The sequence below is a fragment of the Chrysemys picta genome, chromosome 25 (genome assembly GCF_011386835.1).
Source record: "Chrysemys picta bellii isolate R12L10 chromosome 25, ASM1138683v2, whole genome shotgun sequence".
Classification (NCBI taxonomy): domain Eukaryota; kingdom Metazoa; phylum Chordata; order Testudines; family Emydidae; genus Chrysemys; species Chrysemys picta.
The window spans coordinates 13,632,779-13,653,924 of NC_088815.1; the positions used below are offsets into that span (position 1 = coordinate 13,632,779).

Consider the following 21,146-nt stretch of genomic DNA (forward strand, 5'->3'; position numbering starts at 1 on the left):
TTTGGGGTAGGAAGGACGGTCGTTAGGGCCTGGGCTGTGGTCGAGCTGGGCTTACGTCCCAGCTCTGACACAGGCTCCCGGGGTGACCTTGGGAGCGTCACATCCCTGCTCTGTGCCTCAGTTTCCCGTCCCCCTTGCTGTGAATGGGGGGCACGGAGCAGAGGAGCTGCACGCGGGGAGGTGCCTGGGGGTGCAGCCGGGCCCCCTACCTTACATATCTGCCACGCATACAGCAGCAGCCGCTTGTGGTCCAGGCGCTCCTGGTTCTTCTGCAGATACTCCCTCAGGCAGCCTTTGGGCAGATACTCCATGACGAGCCGCAGGCTCCTCCGCCCTGGCGGGTGCAGAAAGGACGTCACGGCCAGTCCTGGCCTGGGAGCCCGCCCGGCACCCAGCCCTGGCCCTGGAGCCCGCCCCACGCCCGGCACCTGGCCCTGGCCCTGGAGCCCGCCCCGCGCCCGGCACCTGGCCCTGGCCCTGGAGCCCGCCCCGCGCCCGGCACCTGGCCCTGGCCCTGGAGCCCGCCCCGTGCCCGGCCCCGGAGCCCGCCCGGCACCCGGCCCCGGAGCCCGCCCGGCACCCGGCCCCGGCCCTGGAGCCCGCCCCGCGCCCGGCACTCGGCCCTGGCCCTGGAGCCCGCCCCGTACCCGGCACTCAGCCCTGGCCCTGGAGCCTGCCCCGTGCCTGGCACTCAGCCCTGGCCCTGGAGCCCGCCCCGTGCCCGGCACCCGGCCCCAGCCCTGGAGCCCGCCCCGCGCCCGGCACCCGGCCCTGGCCCTGGAGCCCGCCCCGTGCCCGGCACTCAGCCCTGGCCCTGGAGCCCGCCCCGTACCCGGCACTCAGCCCTGGCCCTGGAGCCTGCCCCGTGCCTGGCACTCAGCCCTGGCCCTGGAGCCCGCCCCGTGCCCGGCACCCGGCCCCAGCCCTGGAGCCCGCCCCGCGCCCGGCACTCAGCCCTGGCCCTGGAGCCCGCTTAGCGCCCGGCACCCGGCCCTGGAGCCCGCCCCGTGCCCGGCACTCAGCCCTGGCCCTGGAGCCCGCCCCGTACCTGGCACCCGGCCCCGGCCCTGGAGCCCGCCTAGCGCCCGGCACTCAGCCCTGGCCCTGGAGCCCGCCCCGTACCTGGCCCTGGCCCTACACCCCTGTGCATCCTGAGCAGGTTTGCTCTAGTGGAAGTTCCACCAGGCAGCGAGGTGAGCGTCTCAGCTTGGAACAAACAGCAAGGATTGAGGGACACCAGCAGGGCTGGGATATCAGGGGGCTGCGGGTCGGGGGTGAGGGGCACTGGTAGGGCTGGGATAGCAGGGGGCTGCGGGTCGGGGGTGAGGGGCACCAGCAGGGCTGGGAGAGCAGGGGGCTGTGGGTCGGGGGTGAGGGGGAGCCCAGGGCTGGGATATCAGGGGGCTGCGGGTCGGAGGTGAGGGGCACTAGTAGGGCTGGGATAGCAGGGGGCTGCGGGTCGGGGTGAGGGGCACTGGAAGGGCTGGGAGAGCAGGGGGCTGTGGGTCGGGGTGAGGGGGAGCCCAGGGCTGGGATATCAGGGGGCTGCGGGTCGGGGGTGAGGGGCACTGGAAGGGCTGGGATAGCAGGGGGCTGCGGGTCGGGGTGAGGGGCACTGGTAGGGCTGGGATAGCAGGGGGCTGCGGGTCGGGGTGAGGGGCACTGGAAGGGCTGGGAGAGCAGGGGGCTGTGGGTCGGGGGTGAAGGGGAGCCCAGGGCTAGGATAGCAGGGGACTGTGGGTCAGGGTTGATGGGCACTGGAAGGGCTGGGATAGCAGGGGGCTGTGGGTCGGGGGTGAGGGGCACTGGAAGGGCTGGGATAGCAGGGGGCTGTGGGTCGGGGTTGAGGGGCACTGGAAGGGCTGGGATAGCAGGGGGCTGTGGGTCAGGGGTGAGGGGGAGCCCAGGGCTGGGATATCAGGGGGCTGCGAGTTGGGGGTGAGGGGCACTGGAAGGACTGGGATAGCAGGGGGCTGTGGGTCGGGGGTGAAGGGGAGCCCAGGGCTAGGATAGCAGGGGACTGTGGGTCAGGGTTGATGGGCACTGGAAGGGTTGGGATAGCAGGGGGCTGTGGGTCAGGGGTGAGGGGGAGCCCAGGGCTGGGATATCAGGGGGCTGCAAGTTGGGGGTGAGGGGCACTGGAAGGACTGGGATAGCAGGGGGCTGCGGGTCGGGGTGAGGGGCACTGGTAGGGCTGGGATAGCAGGGGGCTGCGGGTCGGGGGTGAGGGACACCAGCAGGGCTGGGATAGCAGGGGGCTGTGGGTCGGGGGTGAGGGGCACTGGTAGGGCTGGGATAGCAGGGGGCTGCGGGTCAGGGGTGAGGGGCACTGGAAGGGCTGGGATAGCAGGGGGCTGTGGGTCGGGGTGAGGGGCACTGGTAGGGCTGGGATAGCAGGGGGCTGTGGGTCGGGGTGAGGGGCACTGGTAGGGCTGGGATAGCAGGGGGCTGTGGGTCGGGGGTGAGGGGCACTGGTAGGGCTGGGATAGCAGGGGGCTGTGGGTCGGGGGTGAGGGGCACTGGAAGGGCTGGGATAGCAGGAGGCTGCGAGTTGGGGGTGAGGGGCACTGGAAGGGCTGGGATAGCAGGGGGCTGCGGGTCACGATTCAGGGGCAGCTGCCGAGCTGCAAACAGTCTGCGACCGGCCCTTGCAGCGTGCTGGAGCCATCACCAGCCCCTGGTGCCTCGGTCGCTCCCCAGAGCCCGTCAGTGATTTCAGGGGCTCCCCATGGAGTTCGCTGCCCCCTCTCTCACGCTGCCTACGGCTGCGAGGGCCGGGGCTGGTCCCCAGGGCTCCTGCCCAGCCCTAGCGTTAACCCTTCCCTGCCCAGGCCCCGGCTCACCCAGGCTGTAGCACACGCCGCGGTACTTGACGATGAAGTCGTTGTGCAGGGCGCGCAGGATGGCGATTTCCCGTTCGAAGTCCTGCAGCTGCTCGGCCGAGCTCTGCTGCAGCCGCTTCACGGCCACCAGCTCCCCGGTGCTGTCGTCCAGCGGGTCGTATCGACACAGCTCCACGCTGCCGAAGTTCCCCTGGCGAAGGAGAGGGAGCGGAGCGCGTGGGGCCTGGCAGCTGGGGGGCTGGTGGACACAGCCGTGGCAACCCCCCCGGGGCCTGCATCAAGGGCACTGATCCCCACGCGCCACGCCACGTCACCCACCCTAACCCAGCCTGGCTCTTCGTCTCCCCCTAGCGGTGGCTCCGGAAACCCCACCAGCTGGATGCAGCAGTATAAACGCCTTACCCAGACTGCCACTGGGGTGTGGGGCAAAGATTTGCACAGCACTAAAGTGGCTGATACATGCCTGTCCTGCGGAACTCCCTGCTACAAGAAACCATGGAGGTCAAGGGTTTCGAAGGTTTAGCTGTGGAGGTGGCAGATGCACCAAAATAGGGCTTAGACCTTGTTTTGGCCCCTCTGCAAAGGGTGACTTTAGCCCTGAGAGAAGATCCCCCATGACAATGGGGGGAAAGTCCCCGCTTGAGGAAAAGGAAATGCACAGCCCCATGCGCGCCCTGGGGTCAGGCTGCCAACGTTAGCTGCTCCAGCCAGCCGGTACAAGAGCGCCGTGGGAGGAAGGGACCGGGTCGCCCAGCCGGGAAGCTGTTTAACACCCAAACACCAGGTGAGGGCGGTGCAGAGACGTGGCCCGGCAGAGTGACTTGGCGTGAACGTAAAGCACACGGGGAGGCTGGGGCCTGCGGTGCAGGACCTGGTTGTGGTTCCTTTGGGGGGCTCACCTTGCCCAGCACACACATGTACTTCAGGTGCCGCTCCTCATAGATGGTGGGGTCCTGGCACACTGGGCCTGTGATGAAGCCCCAGAAGCCATCCTTGGCTGGGAGCTCGCTGGGCGCCAGGTCCGACAGCAGCTCGTAATCTGAAACGGGGGAGGACGGGCATGTCAGGCTGCGTGGCCAGCTCCCGCCGGTGTCCCCCACGCCCAGCCACCTCTGCCCGCAAACCGCCCCTGCTTTCCACCGGGCAGCGGCAGTGGTGTCATCCTGCTGGCTGCTCTGTGCCGGCCCATCCGCCCTGCCCATGGCGCTGTACCCTGCTCGGTGTCATGCCCTGGAGCCATCCTGGCCTCATACCCAGCCAGGCCGGGGCTGGAAGCAAGAGAGACCATGGTCAGCCTGGTAAACGGGACCAGAGTCATCCGCGGGTGCCGGAGCTCGGCCGTTACCGCTGGGCACGTGGCTTGGGAGCTACTTGTCTGTTGCAATCCCGTGTTCTCAGCAGCCTGCCCCACGTGCGCCGGCCGGGCACTCACCTGAGGTGATCAGGCTGTTGAGGTCCCTGATGATGGCCCGGAAGGAGGGGCGCCAGGACGGCCGGTAGTCCATGCACTGGGTGATGAGATTGGCCAGCTCCGTCCACTTGGGAGCCGGCAGCTGGAGGCTGTTCTGGTAGAACTGGAGTTTCTGTCCAGGGGAAAGGGGGGGGGGGGGGGTTAGGCATTGCGCTGCCTGGGGATCACCTGGGTCCCCCCCCCGCTGGATCGTCCTTTGCTCGGTACCCGACACCACCCTCTGCTTCTCAGGTCACTTTCACACCCAGCGATCTCCCAAGGGGCCAGGCTGAGTTTGCACAGGCTGGAAACCATCCAGATGCACGTTTCCCGTGCCAGGAATTGGGGGGTGGGGTGGATAAAGGTGGGCCTGTCTGGGTAGAAGCTTTGGTGTTCGGGTCTCCCAGCCAGCTGCAGTTTCCATCTGCATTCGCCCCAGGTGCAGGGGGATGCCAGGAGGAGGGGCCCAAACACCCTCGTCTTTTTCCACGGGGAAACCATCGTTGTTGTTGTTGTTTTTAAATCTTTAAAAATAAGATGCAGCGGGGGAAGGGTGGATTTCCTTCCAGCAAATGCCCCTCCCCAAGGGCTCAGAAGGAGCCTTGCCAATTGAAATGGCTTTATCACAAGTCGCAGGATACTGGGAGTTTTTCATGAAGTCCCAGCTCCGGGAGTCATGGTAATATGTGCGAGTCTTGGCTTCCATTTAAAAAACAAAAAGTGAAACATTTGCCAGCCTTCCCGGCTGGTGAGGAACGCTGGAAGTGGGGACCCCGAGGGGCTCAGACCCCAGAAGGCAAAGGTAAAAGAACCCGACGTTTTTAACTCATGGTTTTTAAGCTGATCGCGATTTTGGGGAGCCGACAAACTCACGTCATGTGAACGCTTGGGGTTGGCCCCACTCCCCGAGCTTGGGGGTGGGTGGGGGATGCGTCGGACTCTGATTCCTGTAGCCCAATGGCACCTTAACTAACCAGAGCGACCCCGACCTTCCTGCTACGCCAAGCTTGTGGGCCCGCCTCTGCCCGCCCAGGCCCACCAGCAGCATCAATGTTTCCAATGGCACATGGCCATCTGGTGACGGTGAGCCGGAGCGGCACTGCGAAGGAACAGCTGCTCTGGGCCGGGACCCTCCGAAGAGGAACTTGGCGGAGAAGGTGTCATGGGGTTGACAGAGCGTTACTGCAGGTCAGACGCGCTCTGCCGACACAAACCAGCACCTCCAGGAAGTGACCCTTCTGGGGCTGCCGCGTGGCGCAGACCCACGGGAGGGGGGATCCCAGGGAGCAGAGGGGCCGACTCACCGACAGGGGCTCCAGGGCACTCGTGGGCATGGTGCCCCCGCTGAAGATCTCCCACACGGTGGCGCCGAAACTCCACTTGTCCGACTCGAGCGCCAGGTTCTTGGGGTCGCCGATGCACTCGGGGGCCACCCAGGGGATGCGGTCGATCAGCACTGCAAGGGAGCACACACCGGTGGGGTGAAACCAGGGTGCCCGCGTGCGGAGCTGCCAACTGTCACCAGGCATCCCGCTGCCCCCCCTGCCAGAGCCCAGCAGTTGCCTGATGCCAGGGCAGCACAGGGGTGGGGGTTAGAATCCCAAATCGACGGCTCCTTGGCGCCTAAATCCCATTTGAAAATGAGATGGAGGTGCCTACATCTGCTGGGCATGGCCAGGCTGAGCACAACAATGCCTAAGTACCTTTCAAGTTCTGGGCCTTAGCTGCCCCGTGCCTCAGTTTCCCCTCTGTGCAATGGGGATCGTAGCCCTGCCCTGCCATCCATTGCAGACTGTGAGGTGCCCAGATACTCCGGTGATGGGAGCCAGGGAAGGCCCTGAGAGGGATCCCGAGGGTCGTGAGTCGTGCTGGGAGCCAGCAAGGCACGCTCCGCCCCAGGGAACTTACTTTCCTTGGCCAGCATGGTGAGGCTGACTCCAGGGTCGCTGAGCTTTATGAAAGGGGGGCTGCCGCTGACGGCGTCCCCCTCCCTGGCCAGCAGGACCTTCTTAGCAGAGACGTTGCCGTGCACGATCTTCTTATCCTCCTGGGGAAGGAGCGAGACGGGTCAGTTGCAAACGTCAGCAGCGAACAGCCCAGCGTGTCTCTTTATTTCCCCTTCACCAGGCTATTTGGGCCTGGGGTTGTTCTTTACCACCCACCGTTGTCCGTCTTTTACAGCAGAATCTAGGGCTTTGATTTCCAGAGTACTGAAGGTGCCAGGGACGTGCAGCTGCAGAGCTATTTCTGCTGACTCACCCTGGCCGCCAGACCAGGTGGGCCCTATCACCACCCACCCAGGAGGATCAAATGCTTTGATTGCCTCGCAGAGGGAATTAAGGCTGGCCTGCAACCCTAGAAATGGTCCAGTAGCAAGGGGGGAAGGCTGGGCTGTTAAGGTAGGGTGACCTAGTGCACAGGATTGGGACTCAGAAGATTTGGCTTCTATTCCTGGCTCTTTCACTGACCTGTTGGGGGACCTGGGGTAAGTCACTTGCCCTCCCTGGGCCTCAGTTTCCCCTTCTATAAAATGGGTTGATGATCCTGTCATTGAGATTGACTGATGAAAAGCGCTATGAAGTTAACCACGAGGGAAACCCCAGGGAGGGGGTGAATTTGGACGTGTGTGTGTGTGTTAGGAGCAGGACGAGTCATTCTCAGGTTTAATAACTGCCCTGGGTTGGGGTTAAACTCCCAGTCTTTGGCTCCTTGTAAATACTGGAGTGCCTGCCTGCAGGGCCCCAGGAGGGCGTGCTGACGTTAGGTGATCAAGGGGACATTGGCAAGGTGGTTGGGGAGGGGGCCTAGGGGCTGACCGCGAGTCATCTGCCAGCTTACCAAAAAGTTGAGGGCATAGGCCAGTTGTTTGGCCACCTCCAGCTTCCAGCTGGCTGTCACCTTGCCCCCGGCTTGGTTCTTCTTCAGGTAGATGTCCAGCGCGCCGAACTTGACGTATTCCTGCACCATGATACCTGCGTGGGAGGGGCAGGGATCAGCGTCTCACGACAGCAGGTTGGGCCAGGACCGCTCAGCTACGTAGGCCGAGTTTTCCTGATTCAGCCCAGGGAGGATGGTTCCTGTATCACAAATACCTGCAAGGACCTTCTGGTTGTGTCTTAGGATGTCTTGCTGGTCAGGGGAATGGAACCCAGGAGTCCTGACCCCCGCCCCCAGTTCCAGTGCCCCACGCTGCCTTCCAACAGAAATGTTTTAGTGAGTCTGATTCATAAATCTCACCATATGTATTTTGGAGGGAACTTTAACAAGTTTTTCCTCTGTGGCGTGAAAAACGTGGACACTACAGCACTGGGGGCGGGAGCGGGGCTAGTGGCAAAAGCTGCAGGGAATCAGGACTCCTGGGTTCCCAGCTCTGGGGGTGTGGTTAGGTCTGAGGGTTAGAATGGGGGTGGGAAAGGACCCTTGGGTTCTGTCCCCAGCCCTAGGAATCGGCTGTGGGTTAGAGGGGGCTGGGAGTCAGGACTCCTGGGTTCTGTCCCCAGCCCTGGGAGCAGGGTGTAGTCTGGTGCGGGGCTGGGAGCCAGGACTGCTGAGCGATTTCTGTCCCCAGCCCTGGGAGGGAGTGTGAGCTAGTGGTTAGAGCAGGGCACAGCTGGGTGATCTGGCGATGGGAGGAGTGACTGTGAGCCAGGACACCTGGGTTCCAGTCTCAGGAAGGGAATGACTGGCTGTGAGTGTGAACAGCAAACGAGCAGCATAAACGGTGGACCAAGAAACTGGCATTTTGCCTGGCCACCTCCCCGTTGTAATGACCCAGCCACGCGCCTTCCCTGGGCAGCATCTTTTCCCGGCAGGGGCGCTACTCACTGTTTTCTTTGATGCTGACCCCGTACAGCAGGACCAGGTGCTTGTGGGAGATCTGGCTCATGGTGCTGGCGGCCTCGAGGAAGGACTGGAACGGAGGGAGACTCGGGGTCAGGCTGGGCTGGGCTCCATGTTCCCTTGCTTTGTGTCTGGCTTAGCTGCCCCACGCTGGGCTCGCTGCAGGGAGCCCAGCCCCTCGGCTCGTCCCCCTGACCCCCGAGCACCCCAGGCCTCACCTCGGAACAGTTGCCGTGGCTGCCGTCCATCACCTTCAGCAGGACTTGGGTCTCGTGGCACTCGTCGTCGTCCTGGTCCCGCTTGATGCCCCGGTAGATCTTGGTGAAGGATCCCTGGCCCAGGTTCTCGCACTGTCAGGAGGCAGAGATGGGGGGAGGGGATGAATAACCACGGGGCACCCCTCCTCCCCCATCCACCCTGGGTCATTCACCAGCTCCCCCTGGAGCCAGGGCACAATCCTTCAGTGCCCCCTTCGCTGGGAGCTGGGCACCCACCTAACTCCCACAAGCCTTCGCTGGAAATCCCCGCCCTCTGGTGCCCATCACCCTGGTGTCTGTCTCCTCTCGCAGGCAGGGGTGGCGTGGGGGCAGTGCACAGCCCTGCTGCCTGTCTCCCTTTGCTCTGGCCCTCGGCACTGGAGCAGCAGGGATGGTGAGTGAGGTACAGGACTGGGCCTGCCAGCTGCTCCTGCTTTACCCCAGAGCAAAAGGATCAGGCCCTTGCCCTCAATATTGCCCATTTCACAGAGAGGGAAACTGAGGTACCGAGTGGGGAAGGAACTCCCGCAAGGTCACATGGGCCAGAGCCCAGGAGTCCTGGCAATGCCCCCTCCCCACTCCATCCCCTGCTGTAACCATTAGCCCATGCAATCCTTTCAGAACTGTGAAAAGAGCCCAGGAGTCCCCAGGCCCCTGCTGTAGCCACTAGAACATACTTCTTCTTTCCCAGTTCTGGGCAGAGAACCCAGGAGTCCTGGGCATGTCGCCCCCTTCTGGGTTTGCTCCAGAACTGTGGCTGGGAGAGGAGGGGCAGGGACTGTCTCCCTGCCCAGCCAGACCCTGGCGTAGGGCCTGCCTCCCCCCACTTACCATCAGCAGGTTCTCCGGTTGGATCTTGTGGAACATCATCTGGTTGACGCTGCGGCGCGGTGCAGCCGGGGAGCCGGGGAGCTGGCAGCAGCTGCCTCGCACGATCAGCAGGTTGGATTTTTCTTGGAGGGAGAGGAGAGGGAAGGGGACAAATCAGCAGGGACCGCGGCGTGGGGCGAGCGGGGTGTGTGTCTCGCCATCTAATTGTCAGATGCTCCCTCACCGCTCAGCACAGGGGCTCCGCGGGGGAAGGGAGGGGGCCAACGCTCCCCCAGTTAGACCCAGGGCTTGGCCTTGGATGTGCATGGCTTGGGGGGTTAGACTGGAGACCTCCTCGAGAGTCTCCGGCTGGCGCAATGGTCCTCCGCAGTGCCCACCCACAGGGCAGCCTGCACAACTGGGCTTTAAATGTCGCTGGCCACGCCCCTATTGGCCACACCCACCGTTGTGACATCACAGACCGTTGAACGGCCATTGGTTTCCTCATCCCTCCCGCCTCCATCCCATTGGCCAGGCAGCACCTGGCTCACGCCTACGGGTCCGGCCCACCATGTGCCCCAAGTCTGGATCCGGGTGGCGCCCCCGGGGGCCACCTGCGGCATCACACCCTGGCTGTACCTTTGGGCCGGGGAGGGCAGCACGTGCCCAGGCGTAGGGCCACCCCGTCGGCATGCAGGGTGCAGTTCTGGTAGGTGCAGAGCAGCTCCTGGAGGCTGCAGAAGCGCCTGGCAACTCCGGAGAGGGAGAAGCTCCCGTCCTTGTCCCTCTGGATCAGGCAACCCTTGTAATCCCGTCCGAGGCACGTCTGCACAGGGGGAGAGGGAATGAGGGGGCAGTTAGCCAGTGGTACCACGTGTGACCCAAAGGATCCATCAGCCACAAGAAGCCACAGTCAGTGATCGGGGCCAGCCGGTGCTAGGAGCCGGGGACTGGGCTTCCCTGAGTGAGATGCATGGGCTCCCTGATGCTAAAGGCAGAGTCCGCATAGCGGGCAGGCGGGGTAGAGAGGGCCCTGGCCCATCCAAGGAGTTGGGAATCATTGGCTCTGAGACACCCCACATAGACCACCTAGGTCCATGGGGCAGTTACCTACACAGCCAGGGAGGGACCAAGGCAGAGAAATCCAGGCCGGGTCTTTCCCCTGGGGGCCATGCCCAGCATCTGTCCCAGGTGAGAACTGAATCCTCTCTCCTCCCTCTGATTGGCTGACTCTGCCTGGCCCTTTCTAGCCTGGATGGGTCCCTGGGGAATTCCGGACTGGACTCCCAGGGATCCCTGTTGGGTAGATGGGCTGGGAAGCATGATGCCGAACAGCTTCTGGGAAGCAGCCTGGTATCCCCCTGCTCCCCAGGCAGCCAGCAGAGGCCGGGTCCCGGCAATAGCGACGGGACCGTCTTACCTTGATGCAGACAGTGAGCAAGTAGCTGTCAAAGTCCTGCGGGCTGCGGCGGAGGAGGTAGTCTCCCTCGTTGTTCGCTGCCAGCTTCTTCACTGCAAACTCGGACCTGCAAAGCCCAGGCCCGTGTCAGGACCACGCTACGGTCCCAGCCGCCAGGAACCAACCAGAGCCCTCCGCCACTGGATCGAGCACGGCTATACTCTGTACTGTCCCTTTAAGATACTGCAGGCTCACTGAGCATGCTCCGCGCCCAGGCCTGGCACATGGCTGCGTGACGCTTTACATGCAACGAAGGGTTTTGCCTCCCCTCCGGATTCCGACTCCGCCGTTGGGAAGGGGAGCTGCGGTATGTGGCGCCCCCGGCGTGTCAGACAGAACATGAAAGGCAACGGGGGTCTCTCATAAGGATTAGCTGGGATCTTTTCCCCTTCGATGATACTTCCCAGAGAAGGTTCTCCGAGCCCTTTACAAATATTACTGATACCTCATAAGGAGTCCGTCATTGGTAGAAGCAACTCTAGAACCCAGGAATCCTGGCTACCTTCCCTGCTCTAACCACTAGATCACACTCCTCCCCTCCCAGAGCTGGGCATACTACCCAAGAGTCTGGACTCCAGACCCCCTGTTGTAACCCACCAGACCCCACTCCCCTCCCAGAGCTGGGAATACTACCCCCCTATAGAAAAACGCTTTCCCTTAAAAATCAGTTTCCTTGTTTGTCACGGACTCACAGATCGTGCCCCCTCTTGGCCCTGTGCGGTCCGTGGGGGGTGCCCCTTTTAGTGAGACAGCCCTTCTCAGGGGTCCACTCTCTCTCTCGGGGTCCGGCCCCTCCACCTCCTGGATCCGCACCTCTCCTTGTTCAAGCATCATCTCCCTCCTCCTATTTCAGCACAGCTCTGGTGAACAGAACAAGTGCAGTGCCCCTTCAGAGCCAAAAGGGGGGAACAGCAAACATTGTTTTTGGGTAGGTCCTACCTAAACGATTACTTGACATTTCCCGCAGAGGGTATTTTTCACTCCCTGCCCCCAGGACTCTAGAGCCCGGGGCTGCCAAGTTGGCAGGGGAGTTGTTGTTGTCTAGCCAGGCGGCGCCACTGCGGGCCAGGGTCCCATCACCATCCCTACCTGATGGGTCCATGACACTGGTTCTCCATGTTCTCCAGCAGCCGGGGGGGAGCCACTGCCTTGCAGAAATAATGGTGGGCATCTGCAGTCAGCCGGTAGTAGCCGTCAATGAGGGAGACGAAGGACAGGGCTTCCCGCAGCGTGAGGAACTCCACCTCCTGGGGGGCGCGGGAGAGACAACGGGGGCACAGCTGGAGTCAGAGTCGAGCGTGGCGGCTGCATGGAGCCCTTCCACGCCACACGCATCCCTCATGCTCTGCCAGGCCAAGCCGGTGGCACTTAGCCCTCGCCCTGCGCAGGGGGCGCTGTGGCAGGAACGGGCAGGGCACAAGGGCAAGTGCATCGTGCCCCAGGACCTGGGATGCCCACTGTCCTTTGCCCATGTGGAGGCCTGGCGAGGAGGAGAAGGCTGCCCCTGAGCAGAGGGAAACCCTTGTGAGGGGCTGGTTCTGTGACGGGGAACTCTACAGTAACAGCCGTGGCTTCATTTCCTGTGTACCGTGCCTTTCAATCTCTAGGGACACCGCTGTCTGCGGCAGGCCATTTTGAGTTGCGTCTAGTGCAGACCTCGCAGAGGAGACGCACACGGCGCGCTCTCTCCGGCTCTTGCTCGCTCGCAGAGACTTTACTTTGGTTCTTTCTGCACACAGGCAAAATGGGGAACGACTGGCTAGGCTTCAGGACTGCAGAAAAAGTTCCGACAGCCATGGTGGATCACACACTGAAGGAGTCCACAGTGTGAGACTGGTGCAAAAAAGGCAAACAGCATGGTGAGCTGTATCCCTGGCTAAGGCTAAAAGGGGTGAAAAACTAGGGTGATGCCATGGGAGGGGCCTACTACAGGGCCCAGGATTGCTCACCAGAAAGAAGAGGTGGATTGAGGCTTGTTTTTAAACAACTTTTCGATGGCTCTTAGCCAGGACGGCAGGGATGGGGTCCCCAGCCTCTGTTTGCCAGACGCTGGGAATGGGCGACAGGGGATGGATCACTGGATGATTCCCTGTTCTGTTCATTCCCTCTGGGGCACCTGGCACTGGCCACTGTCGGAAGACAGGACACTGGGCTAGATGGACCTTTGGGCTGACCCAGTCCGGCCATTCTTATGATCTTAGGTTAACTAACAAAACCATCCAAAGCACAGGACTTGGTGGTGATGGGGGACTTCAGCTACCCAGACAGCTGTTGGGGGGATAACACAGCAGGGCCCAGATTATCCAAGAAGCTCTTGGAATGCCCTGGAGACACGTTTTGTGCCCAACAGGGAACAGCAGGCAGTAGGACTGAGGCAACTCCCCCCCCCACTCACTAGGATCCTGTTATCTGTCTTGGTGACGGTGACGATCCGGTTCTCCACGGGATTGCTATCCCGGCTCGCTTGCTTGATGCTGATGTCGGCGATTTCGGGGAAGTCGCAGAACGGCTGGCGGCTCTAGGGTGGAGAGGAGGAGAACTGAGCCTGGGCAACGAGAACCGACCCGAACCGTCCCCCGAGCCTCGGAGCCTAGCTGAGGCTTCGGACGCAGCAGGAGGCTCGATTCCTATTGCCCGTGGTTTTGCTGGAGGACACAGAAGCCGAAGTGAGGGGCTGGGAGAGTGGTCCTCCCGCCTGGCTGGGATTAGACGGGGGTAAGAGAGGACACAGAAAACGACAGAGGTTTAGGGCAGCTGGGGGACAAGCCTTTTCCTGGGCCTGGTTTCCCTGAGGCCATAGACCTGCGAGTTCTCCGGCGGCCCATCGAGTTTCCCGGAAAAGAGAGAGCAAGACAAGGGCTGATCTTCGCAGGAAAGGAGAACCCGTCCGGCCTTTCCTGGCACCAGCCGGGTTTTCATTCCCTTTCCGCGGGGGAGATCGCGCGCACATGGTGGTGTGCCCCACACCGACACCAGGCAGGACTGTGGCCCCCTCTAGTGGCTGCGGCGGGACTATAGGTTTCGAAGGCGGCTATTGCTTCCCTTCTAATTAGCTCAAGCAGGAGAGGTTGGAGCTTTTAGGTCCATGGGTCCCAGGTTCAATCCAGAGGTGGGGGAAGGACGGCGAACGTGTGTGTGTGTGTGTGTGGGGGTGGCCCCTGTATAAAAAGTATGGAGCAGCCCCCTTTGCCCCAGCCCCATCTCTGGCGTTGATGGCTCAATCCCCCAGCTGAGTCATGTGGGGTGTTCGCTCCTGCCCCAGCCTCACCTCGTCCCCGCCGTGGCTCCAGAAGATCCCGTTCTCCCCAGACACGTGGATGACCCTCTGCTCCTCCTGGCCCGGCTCGCAGCCGCTGGGGGCGCGGACCGGGAAGCTCTCCTCCACCCACGTCCTCTCCAACTTCTCCAGGTCGATCAGGTACTTGAGCTTGAGGGCGCAATCGTCGGTCTGGCAGCCGCTGATCCTCCGCAGGGACTTGTGGAACTTCCTCCGGATCCGCTTGCGGGTCAGGAAGCTTTGCTGCTGGATCTGGTGCCGGAGCGTCTCCGGGATGCAGGATTTGTAGCTGGGGGGGAAGAGGAGGATGGAGGAGACCTGGTCCTGGCCTAGCCTCCCCATCCGCCCCTTCTCCAGGTGTTCTGTGAGGGGAGGGGGGGTGTTTGGCAGGTGGCCCTGGGTAGCTCACTGGCTGGGGGCCATGGTACCTGCTGGCGGGGGCACTGGGAGGCTGAGAGCAAGGCCTGGGCAGCTGGGGGGTGAGTCCGTGTGGGGGCATTTGTGTCTTCGCTGGTGGCTGCTGCTGGACCCCAGCCGGGCAGGGAAGTGGAGGGTTATGGCCTGGGTTTGCGGCTGCTTTGGGTCTCCTGTCCCCAGGGCGGGCGGGACTCGGGGCCAGACGCTCGAAGGGACGGATCCGGATCTGGCTCCCTCTCTCACCTGACGCTGCTGAAGATCTCCTCCAGGCTCCACTTCCTCTCCTTGACCATCCTCAGCATGTCCAGCACAGCCAGGCTGAGACACTCCTCCTGCAGCTGCAGGCTCAGCGCCCCCTCCATGCGCCCGCTGATGAAATCGCTGCGGGACTGGGGGCCACCCCCAAGAACACCACGCGCGGTCAGCTCAGCACCAGGCTGCGATCACAACCGTCTCCCGTCGGGAGAGCCACTTCGCCCCCCGCCCCCCAGAGCAGCTACGCTAGCACAGCAGGCTCCGGCTGATGCTCTGGGAACGCCTCCCCCCGCCCCCCTTTCAGGGATGTGGAAACGGGGTCACAAGTGAGTAAGCTTCCTTCCAAGGGACTGGGGGACGCTGGGGGACCTGGAGCCCCCCAAGAGATGCTTGATCCCGGGGTGACTCCATCCCTGGCAACGTCCCCCCAGCTTTACAGCCATGGACAGTTCCCAGGTTGCTGCCCAGGGATTTCCATGCTCTAGTTACGCCTTGTCCATAACCCAGTCTGGGTGGAGCCCGACCCTTCATGCTCCTGGTATCAGGCTGGCAGAAGCCCATGCAAGCAGCCAAGGTGCTGGGCTGGCACTTTGGAGATCAGGTGTAATCCCCAGCTCTGCCTCTGGGGCCTTGCACGGCCGTGGGCAGCTGCTCTGTCTCTCTGCACATCCCCTCCTCAGCTGTACGGTGTGTGTGGGATGAAACAGGGCACAGTCGAACCGGGAAAGTGGTTGGGAGATGCCATGTCTGAACCTCACAGCTGGGTGTTCGACGCACCTGGCGGGCGACGCTGGTACCTGATTGTAGCAACCCCCCCCCCCCCCCCGGGGCATCACTCACCTGCGCGAAGAGATAATTGATGGTGGGACAGTCTAGCACGGCGCTGGCTCGGTCGTTCAGCAGCCCGAAGCGGTACGATTTCCCCGGCCCAAACCAGTTGGGGAAGAAAAACCTGCCGAGAAAAAGGAGCCCAGCTCACTTCTCTTCTCCTCCACCTTCAGCACGAACCTCTCCGTGGGACGGCTGCTCGGGGGTGAGAACTGACCCGCTCGGCGTGTCACTTCTGCCCCTGGGGTTACCAGCTCCCCAGGGCTGATTTTCTATGGGGGGCAGCGATGTGCAGGTATAACAGCAAGGATTAAAGAGGACCAAGGAGGTTGGCAGGGTGCTAAACTTGCCTGCATCGGGGCATGAGCCCCAATCTCCTGCTAGGGGGGAGGGCAGAGGATTAGAGCCTATGGAGAATATAAGCCCATATCATTCCCTGGGAGACTCTATAGGGGCAGGTTGTCCCATAACTCTTTCCTGGGGGGCTTCTTGCAGCTGCCTGTGACTGGCCACTGGCAGAGACAGGATGCTGGACAAGATGGGCCGTGGGTCTGATCCAGTCGGAGGGGTCACGAACCAAACAACATCATCAGGAAACCCTGCCCCTGAGATGCACCATCATGAAATCATGGCCCTGCTCAGGAACAGACAGACCCCAGTGGCCCCTGGCTTGGGCGCGGGAACCCTGCGTGGAGATGCAGGGTAATTAGCGAGTGATCCCGCGAGCTCCAGGCAGGACGGGAAGGGAGTGGGCGCGGTTTGTTGGACCAGAGGGAGGTAGGGGGCTAGGACAGAGGCGCTCCTGCCTGGAACCCCCAGGGGCCCGCGCAGGTCTCTGCTGGGTTTGTGAGCTCGCAGGCCCCCGAGGAAGGGGGTGAATCCGGACAAGGCCCGGGGAGCTGGGCGCTCAGCGACTGGGGCAGGGAGTTCACAAACACCTGATTCTGTAGACGACGACTTGGCAGCTCGAATTGTCCACCGTGAAGAGGTGGTTGGGCGGGAACCAGCATTTCAGATCTTCCGTTGCCAGGGCGAAGAGGGAGTGGCAAACGGGCAGGATCCCTGCAGGGAGGGGAGCAGCAGGTGAGGCGTTTCGGCAAACCCGGCAGGAAACCGGACTAGCCCAGGCACCGGAGCGGCTCGCCCTGGGCACCGTGGGGCTGGGGGACGGCTTGTGACAAACAACACTGAGGAGGGCGGCCAGGGTGGGAGGAAGGTGCAGCCACGGCGGCTAGTTAGCCAGGCGGGTGGGCCCCTTGGCCTGGCTGTATTGGTGTCTGTCCCTGCTTTGAGGACACCTGGGGCTCCTCCATTCCCGTAGCCCTGGGGGTGGGTCTTTATAGGCTCAGGCTATGCCGTCCGCCCCTTCCCCCCCTCCTTAGGCTTCAGAGCCCGAGCTCCGGCCTGCCCCTCGCAGCCGCCTGCCGAGATCGGGTAGCAGGGCACTGACACTCGGCCCCAGGCAGGTCACAATCTAGCTCAAGGGCTGGAGAAAGGGGGGTTCGTTCTCCCCATGGAACGAAGGGGGGTGGGAGCGGCTTGCCCAAGGCTAGAGCAGAGCTGGGAATTGACCCTGGATCTCCTGAGCTGCAAGGTCCCCCCTCCACCGGACATGGTCCTTGCTCTGCCCGTGAACGCTGGTGCAAGGCGATTGTGAAGCGCCGGGCGTTGAGCTCCTCCCATCACACACAGGGCAGACACAGCACTGCGAGAGCGTCTGGCTGCTGTCCCCGCGGCCGACCGGCGCTTCAGGCTGCGGCCACCGGATGGCAACAGAATCGCGGCGGCTCGGAAAGGTGTGGCATTGCGTTACGGCGGGGGGTGGGGTGGGGCCACATCCTCCCCTCCCCCACCCCGATCCCATCCCCAGGCCCCCGCGCCCCTCTCACCACAGGCCTTGGCTGCCGCCACACAGAGCTCCTCTGCCAAGTACTCGCCATACGTGAAAGTCAGGACGCCGCCCAAGTCGGGGTCCGATCGCGGGGTGTTGGCCGGGTGGTACAGGTAGACCTGGAGGGTCCCCGACTCCATGGAGGACAGGCTGCAGGACCTGTTTCCGATCAGGGGCGTCTCCTCTCCGAGGGGGGCCATGGTGGGAGGCAGCCTGCGGTAACACCAGGCCGGGGCTGGTTAGCCGGGTTCGAGGTGCATTTTCGGCTCAGTGAGCCCCTTTTCCCTGCACCCCCTGCGCTGGGTTGTACCTCCGGGACTAAACGCTTGCACAGCCGGGCGGATCTGAGCCCAGCGGCTCCAGATCACCCAGATTTCCCGGGACAGTCACCTCCGAAAATGGACCCCCCCTGGCAAAACCAGGACAGGCAGCGATGCCACTCAGGTCCCCTCTGCTCCTGCAAGTGCCCCTGCCTGCTCTCTAGCAGGTGCTGGGTCCCCTCCCCTCCCGGCCACTTCACCCAGAGCGACGCGAGCTAGGAAGTCATTTTCGTGCCGCTGCAAAGGCCCCGGCCGCTGCATCGACTGCACCTCCCCCGCCCCGGCCTTCCTTTCCAATGTGATTGCGATCAGAAAGTCGACCATGAAAGCCGCCTCTTGTTTGCAGTCTGCGTCATTCCCCTGCGTGGGGTTTGAGTCACTGCTGCCTGGCTGGGTGCAGGACGCTAGGAGGGTGGGCACTGCAGAGGTCAGAGCGGTCAGCCTGGGGCATCCCCCACCTCCCCAGCCTCTCCAGCTGGCCCGAGACCCCTGCAGACTGGAGCCGGTGAGTTATTCAGGTGGCTTCCCCCCCACACCGCCTGCACCCGGGCCTGGCGAGGCGAAGGCCTCGAAATGCAGACACTGAAATCCACCCAGCCCGAGGAGGCAGCGAGGAAGAATTCCTCCGTCGACCCCGCGACGTCGACATCGGGGCCGTTGACGTCGGCTCGGCTCACTTGACATTTTTCACGGCCCTCCGTGATGTGGCTACGCTGGCCTAACACTGTATCGTAGACTAGCCCACGGGCGAAGAGGACAGGGCGCTCAACCTTGACTGGCCAATACGTGGGCCAGCTGTTGCCAACGTCACGGGGCGTATTGTGGTCTCCTGGCCACGCGAACCCAGGCTGCCCTCGTCGACCGCTTTCCGGGGGAGACTTTCCAAAGCGGCTCTGTCTCCCCGGAGCTCACGGCCCATTTTCAGAAGCAATTGAAGTGCTTTGAAAAAACTTGCCCTCTCTCCCTCCCTGGCCACCTGACCGCCCACTGCCGCTGGCAGTGCCCACCAGCAGCAAACCCTCCCCGGCCTTCTCCAGCCTGCCATTTGGAGGGGTGAAGTAGGGGAGCGAGAGGAAATGACCCCGCCAGCTGCTGTAAGGCCAACGACCGCTCCCTTCCCAGCGAGCTGATGCTAATCTCATTTCTCGCCTCACTCCGCTGCCTTGTAAGACGCACCCTGAGTTGAACGCGGGGGGGGCAGGTCCTTGGTTATGCTCCAGCTTCTGCGGGCACAGCCGTGCAGGGCAGCGCTGCTCTCTGGTGTAAACGGGCAGGGGAGCGAAGAATCAGGCCCCACGACTTCAACTCTTGAACTTAGAATCAGAGGCATGTGGGGCTGAAAGGGGCCGTGGGTCCAGTGCCCTGTGCTGAGGCAGGGCCAAGCGACCCCAGACCAGCCCTTTCAGGGGTTGGGCCAACGTGCTCTTAAAACCCTCCAGGGAGGGGTTGCAGGAGTGCAACGAACATGTTAGTTGTTTGCAGGCTGTGGTCATGTCAGTGCCGTATACAAGAGAGGGATGTGTGTGTGTGTGTGTGTGTGTATGGGTGTGTGTGAGAGAGAGAGAGAGAGAGAGGATTCTCGTAGTACGAAGAGAGAGTGGTACATTCCCCTCCCTCCCCGCCGAGTGGAGGAGCTGAATCCAGTGACCCCATCAGACCATCTAGCCAACGGGCCTCAGCCCACTCCACAAACCTGGGAGTTTTACAGATGGGGAAACTGAGGCACAGAGGCCAACCTGCTTAAAAAGTGGCCTGGCAGAGCTCTGGAAATCTCAGACATCTTACGCTGAGCAGCCAACTCTCTCGGCCAGCGAGGACAGATGACTAGCCAAAGCCCCCCGGGAGTCGGGGCAGAGGTGGAGCCCAGTTCAATGCCTTGACCCCAGACCTAGCCTTCCTCCAGCCCTTCCAAATCCCCTGCTCGCTGGCGGCCTTCTCCGTTCGCCTCTCGCTAGCACGCTGGGCAGACGCAGCTCGCCTCTGCGGCTGGCCGGCCACGGTCCTAAGAGACAAACAACCGTGCGCAGCTGAGCAGCCTTGGCCGGCTTCCTCCTCTGTTATTAGCCACAACCCTTTGCGATTTTCCTCTGGGTCCGGATGACCTCGGGGGAGGGAACCGAGCCCCCCCCAGCTGCTCCACGAGGGGCTCGCGAGCCCCCTGCCAGGCCCCCCTCCACCCTGCGTCCCAGCCGGGGAGACCCAGCACGTTACCTCATGCGGGGTGACGTCTCTGCGGGCGCAGCTCTGCCCTCGCCGGCGGGACAAGGAGCCAGCGGGCTCGGTTCCCTCTCCCGGGGCCGGGACAGGGAGCTGGGCATGGATCGAGCTACGCTGCCTCCATCCGGCTGGGAGAAGATACAGATTAAAGATGGGGGGGGGGAAATCCCCCTTCTCGCTTCCTTCCTGCCCTCTGTGTGTCTTGGCTTTGTGTGAACTTCCTGTCATTTGCTCGCAGAAGCTGGGTGCGTGGGATGGGGAGGGGCCCAGGCGGGCTGGAGGGGAGAGTTGCTGAGCACGGGGGGCGGGGGGACCTAGGTCCGAGCTGGGTTTCTGCTGCACCTGCTTAGGCGCTGGTTCTGCAGCTGCCCCCCCTGAGCCCAGGTTTGTCTGGGCGGAGTCGGGCCCCACGGTACCATGCTGGGGTGCGGGACGACCACTCTGCCTGACTAGCCCCCGTGTTGGCAGTATCCCCAGGCCTGAACAGCCACCCCGGCCCCTCTGAAGGGGGTCCCTGCAGGACCATGCTGGGCCCGTTCCAGGTACAAAGAGCGGCTGCCGAGCCAGCCCCTGGGAGCTGAGGCTGTTCTGACATAGGGGCTCAGTTCTGCGGCTCCCCACTGAGTCCGTCCCAGCCCTCCGAGGTCTCCTGGTGACCCCCAGTCTCTGAGCGGCGGAGGCACATGGAGGGCACGTTCTCTACCAGTGCCACGGTCTGGGCACGTCCCCCAGAGACCCCGCGGGACCCCTTGGGATCCAGCCACACGGGCTCCAGGCAGCCTCGCCCTGCTCCTGCCATGGGATTTGAAGTGTGGCACAGGGCGTTCGAATCAAAGCCCTGAGGCTCGGTAGGGAGGTGATGGGCTCTGCGATGCATGGGGCCTGCTCTTGCAGCCCCAGTGTGAGGCCCTGGGCTGGATTCTTCGGGGGCCCCAGTGGAGCCTGGAGGAGGGGGCTCTCCTGAGCTCCAGCATCACAGCAGCACCCCCTGCCAGGAGCCATGGACCAGACGCTGCTGGACGTGGCCAGCGTGTCTCCCTGCAGCCGGCGAGGGTCCTTGGCATGGCCAGAGGGAGAGGGAGGGAGCCCCCAGGGGCTTCCTGTCGAGCTGGGATGTGAGCGCGGCCGTGCCGAGCTAGTGCGTGGGAGGGCCTGACCGCAGAGCATGGCAGGGAGAGCGGCTTTCCTGTCTCGGCTGCAGCCGCTTTGCTGTGCACGCCGGTGGGAGGGAGACATCGAGACGGGTCTGGGCCAGAATCCACGCTCCAGAGAGCCACACGTG

General features: G+C 63.1%; 1 protein-coding gene across 1 annotated transcript in view; it reads right to left on the reverse strand.

Moving 5' to 3' along the window:
* The window catches only part of JAK3 (Janus kinase 3), a 24,622-nt gene extending 4,546 nt beyond the window's left edge, over nt 1-20,076 (reverse strand). Inside the window, 20 exon segments of the mRNA XM_005278926.5 lie at nt 210-334; nt 2,844-3,033; nt 3,743-3,882; nt 4,276-4,426; nt 5,598-5,749; nt 6,202-6,340; nt 7,132-7,265; nt 8,119-8,203; nt 8,352-8,483; nt 9,222-9,343; nt 9,840-10,026; nt 10,621-10,726; nt 11,749-11,906; nt 13,055-13,177; nt 13,928-14,225; nt 14,597-14,742; nt 15,449-15,560; nt 16,375-16,498; nt 17,326-17,540; nt 19,859-20,076. Of these exon segments, the coding sequence (XP_005278983.2) occupies nt 210-334; nt 2,844-3,033; nt 3,743-3,882; nt 4,276-4,426; nt 5,598-5,749; nt 6,202-6,340; nt 7,132-7,265; nt 8,119-8,203; nt 8,352-8,483; nt 9,222-9,343; nt 9,840-10,026; nt 10,621-10,726; nt 11,749-11,906; nt 13,055-13,177; nt 13,928-14,225; nt 14,597-14,742; nt 15,449-15,560; nt 16,375-16,498; nt 17,326-17,540; nt 19,859-19,965 (2,946 nt within the window). The 5' untranslated portion in view covers nt 19,966-20,076.
* Nucleotides 20,077-21,146: the final 1,070 nt, after the last annotated feature.